Source organism: Oryzias latipes, chromosome 7, assembly GCF_053564925.1.
Source record: "Oryzias latipes strain Hd-rR chromosome 7, Olatipes_Hd-rR_3.1".
Taxonomy (NCBI): Eukaryota; Metazoa; Chordata; class Actinopteri; order Beloniformes; family Adrianichthyidae; genus Oryzias; species Oryzias latipes.
The window spans coordinates 30,004,989-30,028,060 of record NC_136243.1 but is presented as its reverse complement, the minus strand read 5'-3'; the positions used below and the strand labels follow the sequence as shown (position 1 = coordinate 30,028,060).

General features: G+C 39.4%; 2 protein-coding genes across 5 annotated transcripts in view; both read left to right on the top strand.

Moving 5' to 3' along the window:
• The first annotated feature begins 843 nt into the window (after positions 1 to 843).
• rhoab (ras homolog gene family, member Ab) lies at positions 844 to 9,968 on the top strand. Its single transcript, XM_023956423.2, has 5 exons — positions 844 to 1,073; positions 6,824 to 6,981; positions 7,134 to 7,254; positions 7,528 to 7,658; positions 7,776 to 9,968. Exons 2-5 carry the CDS (start codon positions 6,826 to 6,828, stop codon positions 7,947 to 7,949), a joined length of 582 nt encoding a protein of 193 aa, XP_023812191.1. The 5' UTR covers positions 844 to 1,073; positions 6,824 to 6,825; the 3' UTR covers positions 7,950 to 9,968.
• Positions 9,969 to 14,641: 4,673 nt separating this feature from the next.
• Positions 14,642 to 23,072, top strand: part of sema3h (sema domain, immunoglobulin domain (Ig), short basic domain, secreted, (semaphorin) 3H) — a 76,935-nt gene continuing 68,504 nt past the window's right edge. For 2 of the 4 annotated variants that reach the window (XM_011476831.4, XM_004070605.5), the window contains exon 1: positions 18,850 to 19,269. In XM_011476831.4, the coding sequence (XP_011475133.1) occupies positions 19,170 to 19,269 (100 nt within the window). In that variant the 5' untranslated portion in view covers positions 18,850 to 19,169. Of the gene's footprint in view, positions 14,724 to 18,849; positions 19,270 to 23,072 lie in introns of those variants that run through there. The other 2 variants (XM_078949577.1, XM_078949576.1) reach the window with 2 other exon arrangements.

Here is a 23,072-nt window from a genome sequence, read left to right as displayed (position 1 = left end):
TACATTTCTGTAGATCTAAGACAAATCGTTTAGTTTTTGGTAGGACATATAAAGTACTAGACCCAATATCCTGCATGGTTTGTACCTAAATTGACCAACAGGTGGCGCTGTGTCCACGGTGAGCCATTGTGGGAATTAGTCTAGGCAGAAACAAATTTTAGATCTAGAATTTATTTAATTTGTTGTTCTCGTTTTCTTATAAATTCTAGTTTTCTAATAAATTAGTTCGAATTTTTTCTCTCAATGTTTGTGTGACAATTTACAAAAACAAATCTTGCCTCACCAGAATAAGACTGTTTAGTCGTATGGCACCTTTTTTTCTAGTCACCTCAATGGGAATAGGTTGCATTTAAATAACAATCGAATACCAAAATATTGTGTTAAAATGTTAAAGAAAAAAGGAAAGCTTCATTCAAATTGTAAGTATCCATTACTGGAGAAATAATATATGAAGAACAAATCTGTGTCTAATTTAATGACCCTCTTGAACTCTGCAAAATGTGGTTTCTCAAACAATATAGACATGAAAAAGAATTATTAATAAGGAAAATGACTTGTCAGGAAACACAACTAAACAAAGATAATTAGAATAAAATGACTTGTATAAAGCCACTACACAGTGGCTTTGTGTTAAGCCACTATTATGTAGTGGCTTAACACAAAGATACCTCTATTTGAAAAAGATAAATGCAATGAAATGCGATTCATGCCACATCAAAATCGTTTTTAATCCAGTTAATTAATAAATGATCAATTCTTCTCTACAACTGACGAGGAATGTATTTGCTATCATCTCTCCTATTAAATATGTTATATTTATTTGTCTCAGCACTGCGGTAACCTGACAGCAAAAGCAGCACCAGTTTAGCTAGCGTCGTGCCCGCGCAGGCGTGGCTCTCAGCGGCGTGCCCGCCACCCCTCCCCCAGATACAAACCGTGGCAGCGCGCTCCCGACAGCTAATTTGTTGTATCAGATTGAAACGGGAGGAAGCGAGTCGATAAAGCCGGGAAGCAACTTAGCTTTTTCAACCTCTGACCATTTTTTTTTTACTGCAAGGTCACATACATAGAAGGTAAGCTACTTTTACTAACCCCCAGTCCTGGTGGAGTGTTTAATATGTTATATTTTTAAGTTGAAAAGTTGAAACGATTATTTTGTGGAGTTTTACTTCGCTTTAAAGGCCGTACTGAGATGCTAACAAAGCTAACTTACTGTAGCTAAGTACGCTTTTCCCCTAACCGACCTCAATATCAGTCTCTTCCGCTGTTGCAACTCGGTTGTCTGTCACAAACCAACCCGTTTCGGGTGAAATCGTTTAAAAAAACGAAATTTCTAGACTTTTTTTCTCTTTTCTCGATTTCCAGTTGTAAAAAATGAACTTAGAAACAAATTCAAATGTGAAAATGTAAGCTTTGAAACGGGACCGCATTTTCCAGCCACAATGATCATGAGGTTCTTTTTTGACGTGTTTGTAAGCCTTTTCTTTAAATATGATTTTCTAAAGGTATTCTGGTAAAATACATACTTTCAATTTAATCCGAATTTTTAACATTTGTTGTAACGCATCAGGGTTACGACCCAGTTTCGATCTAAAATAGTAAGTTAAATTCTGCTGTTCTGGTGGGGAGCTTCTGTATGTGGCACGGTTCTGCCCGTTCCATTCTGGACCCGGGCCACCCACCCATTCTTCCACTGCGGACTCCAGCCATCTGTTGCCTCCGAGATTACGCCATCTTTCTGCTGACCCACCCAGCGGCTTGTCGTTTCCACCCACTGAGAGCTCGTTCAGCCAAGATGCAACTTTTAAATGCGACGATTGAGGCTCTTTGCTTAAGACGCACAACAGACGAGTTTTCTGATGAGCCACATGGGGACAGAGCGACCCTTTCATATTGACTTAGATTTTATTTTTATTAAAAGTAGTGCGGCCTTTTCCTTGCACCCACAATGAGGTGTGATGAGCCTGACTTGACAAAGCACATGTCTAACCTTTGAAAAGTTAAAATTATTTAGTATAGTTCACAAACAGCTTGTAAAGGAGTCTTAACATCCCAAATGTTTTTCTTTGTTGTTATATATAAAGATCTATAATATTTTTAAAATAACTTAAACTAAAATATATATATAGCCAACAAAAACACATTTTTATAGACTTTTCCATTTTGCTTTATTCACGTCAAGCTCTTAGATGGTTAAAATTGATGACGCATTAAGACGTGTAATTTTTCCATCTGAAGTCAACATTCTGAGCATAAATTCTTTATAAAATGGTGTTTGCTGGTCTTAAACTTTTATGCCATTTCTTGCTTGTCAAAGCTAATTACATTTCCCCTTTTGTCGGTGAGCAGATTACACATAATTAGCTTTAACATTACTCATCTCTAGAAGAATTGCTTGTAGCTGACCCAAAACCTACTGAAATAACCAGATTTTCTTTGAGATTTGTTGATGGCAGATTCCTGCACTGATAGAGGACATGTAGTGATGAGCAGCATTATGAGATGCTTTACGCAGTAAGCATGATTTCTTATTCAACGCACATCAGACATGTTTACTTTTAGGATGGTTCGTAATATTGGCAGTTACCCTCAGTTTTTTTTTTGTACTGCAAGCTCTTTCTAATTTTGGCAGCACCTATGTCAGTTATTGTTTTTCCTAGCAACTTATGGCTTGTTTTCATTAAATGTTACGTTAACTTTGGCATAAAGGCAGGTTTTGGGACAGCTTGACTTAACTGCCAGTTGCATAGGTCGTCTCGCAGCTGTGGTGTGAGCTTGTAACACATGCAACACCTTTGAAACAGAAAGGACTATGCAAGCATTGTTTTCCTTCTTTTTAAAAGAGCAAATGTATAGAATCCCAACCACAGTTGAATTTAAAAGCTTTTCTGTCAGCTGATCAGTACTTTTGAGGTAATTGGTAGGAAAAGGCAGTGGCAGTGATGAGGTTAAATATTCATCATCTTCAACGATTTATATCTACACCCCAGTCAGTGCATTAAAATCTTTGCAAATGGTACACACAAAGTCCTGGATCCTCAGCCACTGATCCAGGCCAGTGTCTAATGCATTTATTGAATTCTCTGCATCTCATACCTACATCTTTAAAGCATTTTGTGCCAGATTCTGTTTGACTCTAAGGTACAGTTTATTTGGTTCCTATTGCTCTGCCTGCTAGCGTCATTCCCGCAACCTGAAATCAGTATTGCTGTGCTGTGACCATTGACTTGTATAGAAGAGCTAGACTTTGATGTCACCTATAGAAATTGGATTACTTCCTGCTCCAACAAAATGAAGTCAGTTCAGTCACCATTTATTGGCGGTTGCCATGTTGGAGCCAGAAATTGGCAGTAAGCTGTGATTGGTCGAAGTCATAATTTCTATGGGAACTACTCTCTCCAATCAGGAATGAGCTTGTTGGAAGTTCACACCCCTATCACTTGAAAGCAGGCTCAAGAGTTTTTCAAATGTTCAACGTGAAACCACATACTTTTGAGGCATCTGATTGGCCAGTTTCAAGCTTGAATAACTTTTACTAAACATGGAGAGAAAAAAGTAGGATTTGCAAGAACATGTAAAAAAAACTGTGGTAAAAGTGGTAGAGCAAGAATGGCTATTCTGACAACTATGACTGAATAATGGCTGTTTATTTCTCTATAGAAGTCTATGGGATTTTGGCTTCTTGGAGCCAGGGGGTACTTCGTATTTGAAATTCGAGTAAGGGGGCGTCACTCAGTCTAGTTCTCGTATGCAGTCAATGGTTGTGACTGAGAAAATTGGTGTCGACCTTTGTGTCTGGAGTAAACCCCACTGCCACAGTGCTGTATTGGTGTACGTGGTACCCTGGCACAGGTGGTGAGGTACATTTGCATGGTAACGGGGGCAGAGCAATCAGCCATCCATCACACTGTCAACACTATTAGGCACAGATGGGGTCCCTAACCCTAAATAAAACCATACAAAATAAGAATTTGAGTTGTCATGGAAGTACAAATGGGTAACTTGTGTTTTAGATTTACAATTACTAATTTAATGCTACATGATCCTTTTGTCATTGGTGTATTAGTGGTATTTCAGTATTTTTGAGTAACCTAGTTCTTTATAATATATGTAACCTTAGTTTGTGAAAATTATTCAGCTAACACCAGCTGTAAAAATAAAAAATAAATGTGGACTGCCCCACATTTGTTATATGTAACCACTACATTAATTACAAACTGTTAATTAATATTTTGAGGGTTCTTGATCAAAAGTATAAATGAAGATCCAGCTAGTGAAAATGAATTTTTGGAAAAAAAATATTTCTACCTGTAAATAGCTCATTTAAACATTTTGCAGGGAAGCAGAGCAATAAGCAAAATATATTTATATTTTAAACGATACAGTCTGAGGTACGATTTTAAAATCAGCAGATTTTCCAATCACATGATTGAAATATCCTGTCGGAATTATTACAGCCATAGCTCTCTCTAACAATGAAGGCAGTATAAAGTAAGCCCTCATCAAAATTGTCTACCAGCTACTGTTAACTAAGAACCATTGTAGATTGTGTCTATGGTGTTAGACAAGTCGGTGACATTTGTGTGAAGCATGCAGATGAAACATTTTACCCACTGGTCACATTATTCAAACCCCGACTATACATCTACCCCGAGGCTAGAGCTGTCCTCATTTTTGTCTTCTCTTTCAGTGCTTGGGTCATAGAGGAAATGGTCTAATGTTTTTTGACACTAGTGTCCTACTTAAGCGTAATCATGGACCATTTATAGGACACTTGCTGAAGAGTGCATTGTGGCATCTCACTTCCAGATGATAAACATTCTTGTTCATCGGCTGTTGATAGAACTTAACTGATTATAAACAAAGCTACTAGCTGAATGTTGGTCTGGCTACTTATTTTAATTAGTGGGTCTGTAGCCCACCGCAGTGAAGACTTGACAGAAAAAGTGATTTTATTTTCCTGCCAGTTGTTTGTCTCCAAATTAAGGCAGTGTCTGTTTGTGGAGTTGGGTTATAGAGAACTTTCCCAACGGCTACCTTCCCTTGACTCATCACACTGAAGAAAATGGCCTCTTTAGCACGGCTTCTCTGTCAGACTGCTGTGCATTCTTTCTCACTAAACTGGCTCGTGAAAGGAACTAACTATGCTTTAAATTTACATTGATGCCCTTTGTATACAATTCCTACTTAATTGGCATTTCTTTACACTCACACTGTTTCAGTTTGTTTTTACTCCATCTAAATATGTGGTTTTATTTTCTTTTAACTGCCACTCTGTTTAAAGTCCCACTCCAACAATAGTTGTATCTATTGTAAAATCAGTCCCGGTGGTCTTTTAATTATGACTGTCATTTTTAGTCAAAATCAAGAAACCTGTCGTTTCTGAGTTGTTGGTGTGGAAGTAACCTTACACTGATATCCCATCATTCCTTTGCCTAGCTTACAGCTCCTCACAACCCCAAGCAAACATTAGCAGAGCAACAAAAACGGCAAACAATATCGGAGTTATCCAGCCGTACAGTTTTGAGCCAGATTGGATGAGGAAAATGTATACCTTAATGTATATGTCTGTCTGCAAGTGGATGCATCAGAATTGGAGCAGAGCAGGGAGCTTGTGGCCTGCCTACTTCAGTTGCTGCGTACAAACGAGCTTTTTCAAACCAAAGGGTTTTTATCCACTCCTGATTCATCACGATTTGAATAAAGAAATAATCAGAAATGCAGTTTTATACCTAAATTCTCATATAAAACAATACCATTGTCATTGGAGTGGGTCTTAAGAAGTGGCAATTATCATGTCCATAGATGTAATTATGTCTGAAGGATGCTTGAAGGTTCAGGCATCTGCCATCACCAAAGGTACAACTGATGGACTGATACTCGCACCTCAGAACCACAGCATCTCTGCACTCCGATGAATAACTTGCTTTGAAGTCTCTGAAACTTAGTCCTGCACACATCCCTAACTGGTGAGACTTTCTCGACATGCGAACTGCAACTCCAGCTTTGACTTAATTTGCAGAGTCAAGTGATAAAGTTTGCAACTGACAACAGCCCTGCAGTCAGTTCATCACATAAATCACACGGGACCACCAGAAAAAACGCTCATCTGCTCCTCTCTTTACTGTCACCTCCAAGCAAAAGTGCTTGAAATGGTGAATTTATGACTGGCATCAGTAGAACATTGTTCAGTGACACTGACACCATTTTAAAATAAAATATTCCTAAAATAAATTATTTAGCGGCACTTCCTCATTTAAATGTTTTTTGTTATTGTTTTCATTTAAGGGATGACTGAAACTCTAGCTAAGTGTGACTTCCTGATCTACACCTTTTTAGGTGCTATGTAAAGAGATGGAGGAGAACCTGTAGTACAACAATAACCAGCAGGAGCTTCTTTATTTAACATTATCTTATCATCCCTGCTTACCTGTATGTCTGCTTGTTTTCTTTTGTCAAAAGGTCATTCCATTTTTAAATGACTTCAGGGAACCCAAAATGTCTTTCTTTGAAGATGAGGCCTTTATTTCTGTTATGAGGGTCAAAGCATTTTTGTTAAATTGTTTATTTTTTGTAAATCGTTTAGTGAATCTGGGTCTTGACCTTTAGAAGTGCTTCTCTCCATCTATGTGGGGAGATGTACCAGTGAAGGTGTTGCACGTGCACTTTACTTTCCTAAAGTACAGTCTGCTGTGAGTGATCATGTTCCCACTGGTGCCTAAAATGTGACCTTGAGAAATGTCTGACTTCCTATTATAAATGGCGCCTCCTTCCTGTGACTCGGTGATCAAAACTTTTGTGTCCTTCTCCTGTCTTCTTTCAGGGATGGCAGCCATCCGTAAGAAACTGGTGATAGTCGGGGATGGAGCTTGTGGGAAGACGTGTCTTCTCATTGTTTTCAGTAAGGATCAGTTCCCTGAGGTCTACGTTCCCACTGTGTTTGAGAACTACGTCGCTGACATAGAGGTCGACGGCAAACAGGTTAGATTTGTTCCATGATGCTTTTCTATGCGATAGCAGTACTCTGGGTTTGAGTTGATACATTTATCTCATGATGATGCATACAATGAAGTTCTCTCAGTGTCTAAAAGCTTGACTTTTCCTTTGAAATAAACGTGATTGATTTTATTCAGGTGGAGTTGGCTCTTTGGGACACAGCCGGTCAGGAGGACTACGACAGACTGAGGCCTCTCTCCTATCCAGACACTGATGTCATCCTCATGTGTTTCTCTATAGACAGTCCCGACAGCTTGGGTAAGTACACGCCACACAAGCGCATTGAAGCGTAACCTCTGACGTCACATTCCTATGCAAATCTTCGTTTCATTTCCCCTTTTTCCCCCAGGCGTTATTTTTAGGTTTTTAGATTGTGACATCAATGTTGTCACAGAAAACTTCTCGAAAGTCGACTGACTTAGATTTTTGAATGCAGATTTCAGCAAGTTATTAGTGAAGTATTCAAATGGAGATGCTTGCTTTGTTAAACCTAAATGTGTGAAATGATTTGGTCTTCTTTTGAAATGACAGAAAACATCCCAGAGAAGTGGACTCCAGAGGTCAAACACTTTTGTCCAAATGTCCCCATCATCCTGGTAGGAAACAAGAAAGATCTCCGTAACGATGACCACACACGCCGAGAACTGGCCAAAATGAAGCAGGTAGCCGACTTTTTTTTTTCTTTTCTGTTTTCAGTGAAACCAAACGGCAACAAAAGCGATAGATGTTGAGATTTCTCTGTATCTTATAAAACCTCCTTCCTGCTTCTCGTCCCACAGGAGCCGGTGAAGTCGGAGGAAGGCCGGGACATGGCCGGACGCATCGCAGCTTTCGGTTACATGGAGTGCTCTGCCAAGACCAAGGAGGGCGTACGAGAGGTGTTTGAGATGGCCACCAGAGCGGCGCTCCAGGCCCGCCGCGGAAAGAAGAGCAATAAATGTGTGCTGCTGTAAAAACAGCGGGGCATATATGGACTATTTTAACCCTGGCTGGTGTGCCTGGGGCGAGGGCTCGGGAGGGGGGTGGGGACGGAAAAAAAAAAACCAGTGAGGCAAAGGTCTACCACTGTAAACGGGCTGTCTGATGGACTCATTCGCTCTGGGACTTGGGTTGGGGAATCTGTAAAAAAGAGAGGAACGGGTGGGAGAACGGTAAATGACTATTGCTGTCCTTCTCTTCACCTGTGGGTGTGCCATCAGGTTGGGAAAATTTACACCAGCTACCTGCGAAGAGTTGGTGCTTTTAGTATTTTCAAGCCACATACACTTGTTAGGATAAGAAGTTGCTTCCAGTTCTTGTTTAAAACCCGACTGCTAAGTTGGTCAAAAGTAAGAGGGTTTAGTTTCCTGCCTGGGTGAGTTGACAGATTCATGGGGCAAAAGGACTGTGCATTAAATGAGTACAGCTGGAAACCGGTTCATTATCGCCCCCATCGTTCATTCATGGATTTAAGGCTTCTTTGATGATGTCAAACTAGGTATCTGATATTTATGCTCGCTGCTGGTTGCATTCTAAAAAGCGCGTGGAGCAGCACTCCTAGCAGCAGATTGTGTTCATAAATAAGAGCTTTTGAAAGTTAAACCAGTCGCGTGCCATTGGGTGTTTTCTTTTCTTTTTTAAACAGAGGTGATATGTTCGCATGCACAGCTCGGTGCCACCTCGTCTTTTCCTGCTGTTAATTCTGCTCGACTGACCCAAATCTGCAGGATGCTCGGTTTGGTCTTAGATTCTTCTGTGTTGGTCGGAGTGCTACTTGTAAGAATCTGAGAAGAAGACTGCAGCGTTGCTCTGGAAAGAATGTTCCCCTTGGACCAGGTCTGCACAGCTTAAATGCGCTGGCCTCAATTGCACCTTTCTGTCCTGAAGAGTGACGAGTCGGCCTTCGCAGTTTTTCTGTTGATTTGGGCTGAAACTAAGAAAAATGCGATTGAATCCAAGTTGTGCTGGATGACGTTGGTAATGTGCACTGCACAGAGCAGCCTCATCATCCTCATCTTCCTCTGGGTGTAGACCAGGGCAAAGAACAAGGACAGGAATGTGTTGTTCACTCGCACACAAGTTCTCAAGGCGTGTAAAAACCGAACAAACATAAGTGGCGCGTAGATTCTTTTTTAAGCCGAGATGTCATTTATACCATTTTAATTTAATTGAACTGTTGGTAACGGCTTCTACAATTGAGACAAAAGTGAACTCCTCGTCCTCAAAGTGCATGGACCTCAGAAATGTCAGGTTGGATCATCAAAATTATTTAAAAGCTATATTGTAGTCAAAAAATCAGTTTTTTCTTTTATTTCGGAAATCCATCACCAGCTATTAGTGACATTTTTTTTGTTTTTCTTCAACACAGAGATTCATGCTCTTAAAGTCGTAGCCTTCTGTTCTTCTACCTGGTCTACAGGATGAAGCCTGATCCCAAAACCAGTCTTGTCTTGTACTTTTGGTTTCAAGCTTTTAAAAATGTCAAACATGTCTGACAGTATTTTTAAACAGCATAGAGGAGGGAGGAGTAGTACCGTACTCATTTATTCAGGCTTAGTTTTGGCGCTTTATCTGCGTTTCTCTGCAGTAGATCTGAAAGGCCTGTCCTTTACTCTGGCCATCTTTGTGTTGAGCACTCAGGAGAACGGCTGGCCTCCCGGCTGCCCGTTTGAAAGCATTGCTAGGACCACCAGTGCTGGCTTCATCTTCTTCTTTTTTTTGTAAACAATCCTGGGTGAAAAGACTAAATGTAAAAGCAACTCAAGTTTATTCTACATGTCGTTTTTATTTTTAGATCTTTCTTGTCATTTTAAATCCTGTTGTTTGGAATGCTGAAGCAGTGACATAAACAAAGCAACAGGAAAACCACGCTGTATGCAAAAGTCTGTAAATATGAAATGTGAGTTTGTTCATACTGGAATATTCACATGCACATGACTGGAAACTGCATTTGTAAACTAGCTTTGGTTTGTGTAATAAATTACTTTCTATAACCTCCAGTTCTTATTCATTGTAGTTTGGAGCTCTACGAATGGAAGGAGATGATCAGCTCTGTGTGTTTTTTCAAATGTTAAAACAGCTCTTGAGTCACTAAATAACCACAGGAAATTTTTTAAAGAATTTTCAATGTAGACATAACAGAATTTCCAAGGTTTCTAAGCAAAGATTTGGATTAAATTGATCTGCTGTCTAGTCGTTTGAACCATTTTTACATTGAGACGTCTTCGCCCATTAATGCTAGCTTTTATATTGTTATATAATTGTGTCAAGACTGTATTTTTATTTAATCATTTATTGGGGAAAATGAGTGTACAACATTCATATTTAAATAAAGACACATTTGTGTGCATTTGGTTTTTGTTTTTTTAGTGAAATTATAAGGCAAAAATGATATTCTGAGACAGAAAAAGTTGGCAGGGACTTTCGGACCTGCTAAATCATCGGTTTTGCACAAACTATGGAGGAAAACCCTCAAAAAGGCATTTTTTAAGGCACGGTAGTGGGAGTATCATTGATTGAGGTTTATGATTAGCCAAGGAATTGCATTTTCTTTTTTCAATATCACTTTTCAAAGCACTTGACACAGCTGTATTTGAAAAATGGAAAGGTAACAAATATTCTCATTAAGTATGACTCTGTCCAGGAAGAAAATAACAGCACTTCTCTAAGATTTCCCAGCATCCCTGCACTGTGCAGCGGAGTGTGGGAGGCCGGTGAGGCGGCTTCAGCCTGTGTGGGATGATTATTGGTAGCTGTGAAGTTTAGAAAGCAAGCATCTGTGATTGTTCAGAAAGACGCGTTTAGAAAACCAACTTACAATGCGAGTCATCTCGGCATTAAACTATCTGGAGTCTTCCCAACACCAAATGCTGCAGAAGGTCTATATGGACACAGAAAACATGGCGTGCTAATGGAGGAGCTGCAGATGTCCATGTGTTCCCTCTGTTTGCAAGGAGAGCACACAAACATAACAGGAATTCAGCAATTAAAGCGGTGACTCACATGTACAGAGGTTGCTTAATAATCCTAAACCTTGGGGCAAATATTTTAACTGTGGAAATTTGCAACACGGAGGAGCATTGTGTGGCGCATTTTAAGGTGAGGAGGAAGGATAAATATACAGGGAATGGAGGTGTGGGTAGAAGGTGGATGTCCCCATGGTGGACTTTGAAAGGGGTGGTGGGTGGATGTGAAGAAGGAGCAGGCTGGCTTGTGCTTTTCTGAGCGCTCCATGAAATTAACGTTCCCCATTAAGAGGCCACTTTCCGTCTTTAGCGCAGCAGAAATAGAATCACGCAGAACCCCTGTTAGGATTTTAATTGTCAGCTTGAAAATAAAACTAAGATACAAGAGCTGTTTTATGATCTTCACTGTAGTTTCATGTCAGTTTGGTTTAAGGTTTGCTCTGCAGGTAGACTGTAGTGGTATGATCTTGTTATTTTGAGCCTTTTTGCATTTTTTAATTATGTTGTGAGCGTTCCACTCACTTTTTGGTCATTTGCCGGTTTTGGAATAAAACGTGCCAAAAACGGAGTCTGCAAATCAAAACCACTCACTGAACTTTTAATACGACATCCATTAACAATCATTGACAATCTACAATGCATGATCTACGTGATTGCATCATGACTCAAGGCCGTGTCACACAGCCACTGTGTACATTATGCACATATCTAAGACGGATAAAAACTGGTCAGACGTGAATTTACGTGGAAAAAGTGAGAAAAGTTGTGGTCTTTACATTCAATTTTCACAGATGTATCACAAATGAACAATGTTAAAACCCAGAAAGAAGTATGAATACACCACGCAAAGAACACGTAAATCAACGTGAACCGTGCGTGATGATTACACTTTTTTTACGCAATTCATTAGTGATTTGTGTGTCAATTTAAAAGTTGTGGAACGCCACAAGTTTGCGTATGCATCTAGCAAAAATCCCACATAATTCCATAAGATTTATGAAGCAATTGCGTATAAACTACGTAAAATTAACTGTCTAATTCTCAACCGACCAAAATGTTTTTTACAAGCTCAAAACCAAATTCACGTAAAGACCCATCAGCCAAAACTCTTGACGGACATCTGTGGACATTGACAAATGGCGAACGAGGGATTCACTTATGAATTACGTGGATCACACATCTATCACAAAAGAACGAAATTTCACATGAAGAGCAAAATGGCCTTAAGATTATGACCTATAATGAGAATGCTAAGATCTATGTCCAGCTATGAAAAACAAAAATCACTTATGTTTTTGCTTTTCAGCAGATGCTCCATTTTGGTAATTTTTTATAGCATTAAGGCTTAAGTCTGCAACCCCAACTCAAGCTTTGTTGACCTTTGACTTTGGGAAGAGACCGCCATCTTGAATTTTGAACCATCGCCTCCTAACTTCTCAAGCATCACTGGGAAAAAATGGTAGAATTACAAGTTATAGATCTCCCTGTTGCACGTACTTACAAAATAAAAATAAACATTTATCTTCCTTAGAAATGGCACTATAATCTTCACTTTGTGAAACCCAAAGGTTAAAACAAAGTTTTCTTGCATGGCGGTGTAATAAATAGTTCTCCTTCAGACTGTATGAAGGATGTTTCAACATTCCTGTTGAAAGTTGGATAAAACTGAGGATCTAATCAGTATTTAACTTAGGAATAGGAGTTTTTAACCCTATGTGTATATGTGAAGCTCCTTGAAGTTGTGTGCCTAGTTGAGCTTGAGGAAATGGAGATCATATTAAAAATATATTTATATAATTTCTTTTAGGACTCAAGTAAAGCTAGAAGCTGACATTTACTGAGAGAAATGACTGTTGGTCTGAAGAAACATCAAGAAAAGGAACTGGAGTCAAACAGGAAGGAAGGAAGCTCGTCAGTGCCGACTCCACCAAACAGTGGCAGGGCTCTTCGTGAGACTTAACGCCGCTTCTCTTCTGCTGCAACAGCAGAGAGGGAATGAGCAGGAGGGAGGGTGCTGCGGTTGACTAGCAGTACTGCTCTTTCTTCCTTTGACCTCCTTCCAGCGCCTTCTCCACCAGACACTCCCGTTCGCTCCTCAGGCGGAGGACTGGCGCACTACCCTGAGAAACTGCCGTCCTTATATACTGTTCTATTTTTAACCACTCGCAAGCCAAACTATTTTTAACCAATATGAGCTCACGGCTCCTCCCTTTAGACCAATGAGACGAGAGAGTAGAAAACAAGACAAACCAATCACAGGCGAGGACAGGAAAGAGGGGGCGGGTTACACAAGATCCCATTGTCTGCATTGAAGGAGAGGGAAAAAAAGAAAGAGGTCTCACTCTGAAAGGTTTTCAGACTACAAATATTCGAAATGTAAATTAAAATTGAGCCTCATCATGTGGTTCTTTTGTGTCTGTACCTGGAAAAATTATATACAATTTTTTTAACTGATGTCAGAGGAAAAAATTTGTCTTCGTATAAAACGTTTTTTAATTTACTAAAAGAAAACCTCAAATAAGATATTTTTCAAGTATGAAATAAGGTATTTATGCACATTTGTTTTCACAAATACTATTTTTTTAAATATCGAGCTTAACTATTAAAATAAAAAAGAAAGAAAAGAATAGAATGCAGACAGTCCTTTCGTTAGTGAAAGAGTTGTGTTTTTTTTTTTTTTTTGCCATGACCACAGACTGAGACTATGATTGTCTGCTGGTTGTGAGTCATCAACACACCCACATTTGTGTTGTTTCCGAAATTTAGAACTTAGATCCATCCATTGTGCACACGGAAACATCGTGAGGCATCTGTTCCATTTGTGACAAGGCTTCGTCTACTTACACAGGCGCATGCGCGCACAGACGTGTATTCTATCGGGTTGCGCCTTGGCGCGCTCTCGACAGCCGCGCCCCCGCACAAAGAAGTTCCAGCGCATCAATTCGTGTGCGCGCAGAAGGTTCAAATCACATCTTTCCAAAATCCGCTTCCCACCTCGTTATAAATTTAATCACATCTGTTTTAAAAGTTTGAAAGAAAAATGTAGGGTAATTATCACAAGTTTTTTATTTTATTATAAAAACATTAAAAAAAGTGACTAGAGTAACTGCCAGAGCAGATAGCTCCAATTTTTATGCAATGCAGTAGTCGTAGTTTTAATATGAAGGCCGGTAAGAGCAACATTAATTGTTTATCAGCAGGACATGATATTAAGAAGACAGATCGATTTATTAAGAAGTTACTGAATCTTCAGTCAAGAAGATTTACACTCACTAACAACAGTCAGTAGGTCTTTTCCTTGTAGCCACTCCGAAGGATACAGAAAGGAGGGAGACCTTGGGTAATGTAGGTCATAAAAATATACGTTTAATAACTGTACCACAACTTGCGAATGGTTTTAAAAAGTTTATATATTTCAAATCGGTAGTTTAACCTTCGCCACCTTTGGTCGTTGTCTGGCGTAGTCTGACCTCTAGTGGTCGGAATATGTCATTACATACGAACGTTTTAAATAAAGTTTAAACAAATTTGGAAAATATTTCAAAGTCACCGTCCTTTCTTTAACTGAATCTATATTCTTTTTTATGACTTTTTTTGTCACGTTCTAATGGAATAAAAATGAATCTAAACATAACGTTTGTAGAATTCCATTCCCGAAGTTGTTCTCGCAGGACCTAAAACATCGCGAGATCATCATAGTTTAATACATGTAAAAATAAGGAACTGCGCTAGATGGCAGCCCTGGCTTTTCTGGGATAAAGAAAAGCTAGGAAAAAAAGAAAGGTAAGGAAAATGCACGTTTTAAAAACAGCATTCCTAATTTTTTTGTAAATTTATTGGGTAAAAATATTGCTTAAAAAAACAAGTTGCATACCTTTACATAAGAAAACTAAAATTGCAGCAAATCTAAATGAGACCAAGCAAAAGTAACTGGATGTAAAAAGATTCAACTAAACCTACATACCACCTTTTTTCTTTTAATTGTATTTGTTAGGTGACCTTGCGTGTTTTGGAACCACTAGCTGCTAATTGGAAATAAACTGGTGGTAATTACTTCAACACAAACAGCTGAGATACTTAGAAATGTTAACCTGGGGTGATCATTACACAAACAGACTGCACAACTCCCCACATTACCTCAAATGAACCATGGAAGAAAATAAAACCTGTCTTTTTATCAGTCAAAAGTCTTTTTTGGTTTAATTTCAAGGGCAGCACATCAATTTGAACACACAGATACAATCAGAATTACCAGAAAATAAGAAGTAAACATTATTTAGGTATTTATTAATTATCAATTTTCGACTGGTCACTGCAACTTAAAGTACAAAAACAAAAACTTTTCTTATAGCCTAAGTTTGCAAATAAATCCCCTCTGAAAGCAAACCACTTCAAACCTTGGTATCAGTTTCCACAAACCAAAATTTGGATCTCTGCAGCACCGCAGGCCTAAACTGTCAAAATGTTATCCAAAGTGAAAACTTTTCCAACGGTGGGTGAACAGCAAAATTAGTTGGTTGGGGATCCAAATCCAATGCCTGACAGCTTTTCTGGAAAACCTGTAGGCTGCAACTAAATACAAATCAAGCTTTTGTAATTTCCAGTTTTCTTTTTTCCCCACAACACGCTCAGTAATCATGTGCTGCAGATGATCGTAGATCTTGTATCAGGAGCCCCTGTTTCACTAATTGGCATCTGTGAAGTGGCCATGTTGGGTCAGAAACCAACAAAAAGGATGTCTTTGAGGTCTCATTAACGGCTCCATTCTCCCTCACTTCAGGAAACACAGCGAATGGACATGAGTTAATGGAAGCTGTGTGTGTGTGTTTATGTGCTAGCCAGAGAATAGCGGTGGTGGAATCTGAGATCAGCAACAAAAGGGAACATCAACCAGAACTTAAATGCTAATTGACTAATTCAGGTCATTTGTTGGAGAAACATCAGAGGCTTTTTGTTTGAGCTAACTGAGCATTTACTTGTTGTTAACAAGCTGACTGATGAATTTGGTAACAAGCTTCAAATGATCCTGTCTTCATGGGCTGGACGTTTAGTGGGTCTTAGTTTTTCTGTTTGTGCCAGCCGCTTAAAAAAAGGCTCTGTGACTCAGTATTTAATTTCTTTAGGATTAATGATTTGGTAAATGTTTTGAAAGGTGATCAATCCTAATTTGATTTATAGACCCCTCTCCAAAGGGTCTTTAATATGTTCTTGTAGCCTTTTTCCAATGATGGAGGACATATGTAAATACATTTAAGCTTAAAACTGCATTTATGAGTTAAAATGTAATTTGAAAAAGAATATAAGTGTGATGAAGAAAATCCGCTAGGAAGTCCACAAGCTCCGCTCCATTCTGATGCATCCGCTTGAAGACGACTAGATCCATGTCCGTCTTCGTTTTTCTCGTTCAAGCGGGAATCTGGATAGTTCCAATATTTCTCACCGGCACTGGTAATGCTAGGTCTGGGGTAAACAGAGAGCTCTCAGCAACGGGAATGGAAGGTTGCTCTGTGCCAACAGTATCGCCCACAACTCAGAGGGTGAATTTCGAATGAACTTCTGCCGCTCTGCAGAAACTATATCCTAGAAAACGACACAGCTTTTATCATTTTGGTTAAAATCGGCATAATCCTAATTAAAAAGACCACTGGGAACACTTTTAAAATAGATCAAAAGATGATCTGAGAGGGTCTTTAAAGACCCAAAAAGTGGGATGATACAAAATTACTGTTTAAGGTTTCTGGAAGTCATGTCACTAAGGTGAAATCAAAGGTTGCTTTTACTGCAAGATGAATACAAGAGGCAACACATGAATCAACTCCCAAGCTGTAAGGATCACCATGAGATCTGGAGTTTCTCTACATTTTTCTAGTTTGTTCAGACCTATGGATTTTGGAGAATTCCTCAGATTTACAGGAAGTGGTCCATCTTCTCCATGCTGGATCAACACCTAAAGAAATTGTGTAGTTAATAAATTTTGGTGACTCAAGAAAAGTTTTTTAAAACTCTATTACAGTATACCAATTATTCATGAAATTACGCAACCAACCCCAAACCATAAATCCCCTTTTTGCTGCACTGATTTTTCTTTTCCCCTTTTTGCGAGTAGATTTATGTGAGTGCCGTACCGTGCAGCTGCCGTTTCTTCCTGCTGAAGGTCGCCTCAGCAGCAGCTGGTTACACAATCTAACAGTGAGGTGACTTTTTCTTTTATTCACCAATTAAGAAAACCTTAAATGACAAGCAGAGTTTAACAAAGTCACTCTGAATGAATGGATGGAATGGAATGAATGAAATGGAATGGATGGAAACAAGTTTATTTTGAATATATATATAAAAAAAAGAGAAAATAAAGAAAATGTTCACACTCTAGAAAAATCAAAACAAAACCATTGTTATAAACACAAACAGAGAAAAAAAATATGAACACATATATTATGAACAATTATACAAATATTCGAAAACTCTAACTGTGTTATGCTAAATAAACATCAGGTCAGAATACTTCATTAAAAAAACCCTAATTATCCTTTAATCAACAAGCAGGGACAATATGTTTTTGACGAATCCCAATTCCTTTGACGGAATTGGTGCTTCTTCGTTTGCAGGGAACCCAAATTCATAATTTAATCCAGAAAATAAATAAATAGTCTTTGTTGTCAACTTCAGCTGTTGAAAAATTCAGCCTGGGCTGATTATTCCCAGAGAGCTGGTGTCCAATGACAAACAACAGGAAGGTGGACGGTACAGGCTTTAAAGACCAACTCCGATGAAAATCATCTTGTTGTAATCGAGAGGCAGCTGTCACATTTTTACACGCCTCACAATGGCTGAAGAGGCTTTAAGAAAAAGTCATTTTTATTTACTTCTTATATTTTATCTAGATTTTTAATTATTCAAAACAACTTAGTGGGAAAAAAAGAAGACGAGACAAAACGCCGCGGTCTGGGCTATGACGAATAAAAATACAATCAAGTGTTCTTGACCGGGAGGCGGCAGTCACACTTTTACACCCTGCACGATGAAAAAGTGAAAGTTTTACGGCGAATAGACATCAGTCAGGGGCCACATTTCGAGGTTGTGCTGACGGGCAGATTATCCCACTTTTTATAAACCCCTGGGCTACCGGGGCAGTTGGCGGCACTTGATACAGACGGCCGCCAGACAGAGACATTTACACATCGTCCAATCAGAGCTGCCGCCGGCCGGCGATTTGGCTACTACCGCCCTGTGGCTAACCAGCTGTCACCCGATTTAGCAATGACGTCATCCCCACCTGGCTGCCACATGACTACATTCATGACCACACCAACGATTTTCAAAAAACTGGGCGGCAGCATCAAATCTGAAGGAATTAGGAGATTTCTCCCCATCACACAGTGGCAGTTGTATATGTGTAGTGTAAAAGTGGCATAAGCATAACTAAAGGAGCACTGCTTTGAAAATAATTCAAAAGATGATCGGAGGGGGACTTCAACGTTCAATATTGAACAAGAGATTAGAGTAAAGTTACTTCTCTTTCATAGCTGCACCCAAATTCAAACATTAAGAAAAACCAGTAATTTCATAAAAGTGATTAGGTTTTTACTGTTTTTTTTTGTCTATTTGTAGACATCACAGTCACATCATTTATTTCATTTCTTTGCTAACAAACTTCATTGTGAAGACCAGAGCTGAGAAAGTCAAAAGAAAAAAAAAAGAATGGGGTGGAAGAGAAAGAGGGCCAGGGAGATCTGAATAAACATGAAAGCTTATTTCTCTTTCTCATTTCCACTTTAACTAGGTTTTCCCAGAGCAGTGAATGGAGGAGTGTGTCCGCTGCATTTGTGTGTGTGCGTTGGGTGGCCACAAAGATCTGGGATCTCTTTCTCCCTCCGAAAGGCGGAGGGAGAAAGAGAGAAAGCACATGCAGGGACAAAACTCTGAAGGGTAGATAGCTGTCAGGCTGCGAGGAGGCAGCACAGAGACGACTTCGTCTTTTCTGGGAACACGTTGTGTCCTCTGCAGCTCTGAAACCCTCACACAAACACACACAGATGGTGAGGTAGAGTGTGTGTGAGAGCTGCTCCTCCGGACTGTTTGAAGTGTTTTGGATTTGGCATCTTTGTGAGTTGGAATTACACTCTGAAAGGACCTGAACAGTGAAACATTTGAGACCTAACCTGAATTCAAGACCGGGACTTTGACTGGTTTGGCTGAAGTTGTCAGGTTTAAGCTGCGTCTGTGGAGAAGATGTATTGGTTGGCGGCATCGGTCCTTCTAATCCAGCTGGGATCCACTCTGACGGGAGCGTGGAGAGCATCTCAGCCGAGACTGCAGTTCACTCACTCCGGTAAGAGCCACATGTGCATTCAGCATGCCTCTGACCGTCTACTACATCAGTCTTCTTGTCATGCTCCCCACACACGCCCACACACAGGTGGAATGACTCACACCATTCCCTTTAATCTTTCTTCTTTCCCTTCTTCACATATTTGACAGATTATGACAAAGTTTTTTCTTCTTTTTTCCCCCATGACTGACTAAATCATCCTTCAGCCACCTCTATACACGTAGAAGCTTAGTCCCCAGAACATCCCTTTTTTGTCTTTGGACCATAAGACATTTGCAGACATGTCCACCCAACCTACCAACACAAATTTATTATGGAATTTATGACCCCCTGCAAGAGAATTTATGCTCTTTTTAAAAGGCGACTGAACACTTCAGAGACTGAATAAACTGCCAAAATGGGCCAAAAACTATACAAGTTGCTGTCCATTTAACATTTGAAACATTTGAAAGTTAACGCAAGGTGTAGCATTTAATGCAACCTGTGTGTGTAAAGATTAACCAGACGGAAGATGTTTTCTACAGAGACTTTAGGAGTATCTTTAAAATCATCAACGTTTTTGACTCAAAGACTGCATAAATTAAATAAAGTTTACACAAAGACCCGTTCTTGCTGCTGCTGGTCAACATAAATTATAAATACAATTCTTACCAATGTTTACGTGGGACCCTTTTTTCATTTAAATGTATGTCTTCTTGCACTTTTTTTTTAGGATCTTGGAAAAATTTAGCAATTATTTATCAAAACCAAAGACATCCTCCCTGTCATAAATTTACTCCTTGTTAGCACAACCCACCCCCCCACCCCCCGCAGGATTTGAAGAAGTGTCTGTCTGTTGGATTATTTATGCCGTACAAAGAAATAATTATCAGATGGCAGAAATCCCAGAACCACATCACCACCATGTTAATTATTTCTTGGCCTGGGGCTGATCTGTTTACCTCTGTGAAATCCACGAGCTCCATGCTGGTTCATAAAACTGGAAAGGAACAGCAGAACCTCCCTTTGGAACAGAGAGGTGACCCCGGGTCTCCTAAATTTCAGCACAGAACTGCGTAAACAGGGAGTTGCACGAGGATAAACTGTGGAAGCAACGCGTTTGCGGCGAGCTCAGGCTCGGGTACCGCAAACAGTCTGTTTAAGCTTGCATCAGCTGTCAGCCGTACCGCCTTACGTCTGGTGGGAACATCAGAAGTGTTGGGTTGTCTTGACTGCAGAAGAGAGGGATTTGAACATGATGGATGGGTCACAGACAGGTCATTTGACGCTTTCAGAGTGGGCTGTTCACACAAACAATGGCTGACTTAACACTTTGACCCATGTTGGTTGCTTGTTGTTTGCTGGTAACACCCACCACTGCGGAATGGAATGAGAAAGAGCTGCTTCTTGTAATTAAAACAGGATTTGATGGTTTGCCTACTAAACTCAGTTATTGGGAATCCTCCTGAAATGATAGGGATTTATATAATTAATTAAGACAAAGTGAACTTAATTTCCAAAAATCATAATTATTGGAGCCACTAAAAAGTGAGAAACAATTTGATTACATCTCTATGGAGAAAATGTGAAAAAAAAATCAACTTTTCTTAATTCTGTGTGAGGTTTCGAAGCATATAGATCGTATATCTTCCGTTGCTAGGACTTGTTTGTCAAAAGCACATCTGTCCATAAACAGACCTGCTTGGTTTTCAGAACCGCTGCCCACGTTGTTCGTTTCTCACAAAGCTGAAGCATCAAGTGTTCAAGCAGCAGAGGTGTCTGCAGGAGCCAGAATCTGTGGAGACGGGAGAAAAATGGTTAGATGTGCCCAAAGCGAGAGATGTCTGCCATGATGCCAGCATTTGTCCTCTCTATGGGAGCTCTATATGCCGGCCACTTCCCTTCTCATCTCCACCGAGGTTTTCCTTAGACAGAGGGCGGAGATATTTTCAAAGGATGTTGCTGTAATTACAAAAGGATTTCAGCTCCACTTAATCACTTAATGTGAGGTTGTTTGTCTATTAATTTGCATCTAGGTTGTTCTACATTTTTTTAGGTGTACCTAAAAACAAATTTTTTTTAGGCTTTATTTATATTAAGAAAGCTGTAGACAAATTCAGACCCAGTCTGAATCAAACCCAGTTCAAGTATCATGTGACACATTGATTAGAAAATATATAAAATAAAATGTTAGAAGAAGATTCATCTTTGTAACAGTGTAATTACTCATAATCATAAATAGACTTTTCGCAGTAATGCATACATTTCAAACACATGTCAAATTAGATTACTTAAATATAATGATTGTCAATTAAAGTCATGTACAGTTTGATCTGTTAAAATTCTTCGTTATCAAAATTTCATTATGAAATATAACCACTATGTAAGTAGACCATGAAGGTGTTTTCTGTTTGTTGCACCTACTACTTACTTAGATGAAACCAAGTCAACTTTATTCACTTTGAACAAAGAAAACAAGCGAGATTTCCTCAACAAAAGAGTTTTTCAGCTCAGACTTATTGGTGTCACTTCTGGATAACGTCCTTAACTCACGTGCTGACAGCCAGCAGGTGTCTGGGAGTTGTAGGTCAGACATATTTTCTTTGTGTCCGTGTCCTGCTAGTCACCCTGGGTGGGAATTAAAGCAACAAAACCGGGCTTGGAGGACCGTTGTTGGAACCATTCAGGCAAGAAAATAATGAGAAGGCAGGGGTTGACATAGCCCAGAAATTTGCACTGGCCCACAGGGCCAGTAGTTTTTGAAACTTACTGGCCCTGCCTGAAAGTTACTGGCCCGACACCGCGCATAGCGGGACCCGCCGCTCCGCAGGTGCTTGCAACTTTAGGGGGGTCCGGGGGCATGCCCCCCCGGAAACTTTTAATATGGTGCAATTTGGTGCATTCTGGTGACATCACTTATTTCTACACTTTTCAATGACTGAAAATAGAGCATTTCAAACTTAAATCTGCTCTAGTCTGTTTCAGATGTTTTGAAGAGAGCACTGCAGTGTAGTAAGTAACACTAGTTCAGAAGTTTTCATGGTGCTTCTAACGGCAAATATCGCAATAAATCATAAACCTTAAATGTGTTAAAACAATCTAATGGCAGCTTGAACCATTTAACGAATCAAATAAATCCCTTAATGCATTTGACCAATCGGATGGACGCCTTCACATTGTTGACCAATCAGATGGAGCCCTGTTATGTTAGATGTTTGTAACCTATGTCAACGTGGGTCATTTGGAGTATAATTTTTAAACTGGGAATGGTTATTTGGTTATTTTGCTGTTTGTTTATATACCGCAAATTATATCGTTATCGCAATTTTAATCTCTGATATCGCATATCGCGAGTTTTCCTCATATTGTGCAGGTCTAACTGAGATCATTCAGCTAACTAGAAATACTTACTGCTTACAGTGTTGTACAGAAAAACAAAATTAAGTAGTTTAACATTCTACTGCATTTGAGTCTGAGATTCAGGTATTTGGAGTTGCCTTTAATTCTTTGACATTCAGCTTAAAGCTTAGTGGATACAGTTTCATCTTCAATGCATTCATTAAATATCTTGCTGTCCATAGTACTAATTATACCCATTACTCCATCTAACATATTCCTATCTATTCCTGCCATGTCTTCCACATCTCTGACATGCTTCAGTCTCTCTTCAGTGACGGTGTCGAATTTATAATCAAATGTAATAATAACCCACTGGCTTGTGCCTTCGTTGTTGCTGTTTAACATTGTTTTGTATTGAATTGTTACATTCAATAAAGTTTGAAAAAAAAAAGTAGTGAGCGCGTGCCGCGTGGTGCTCGGCAGTG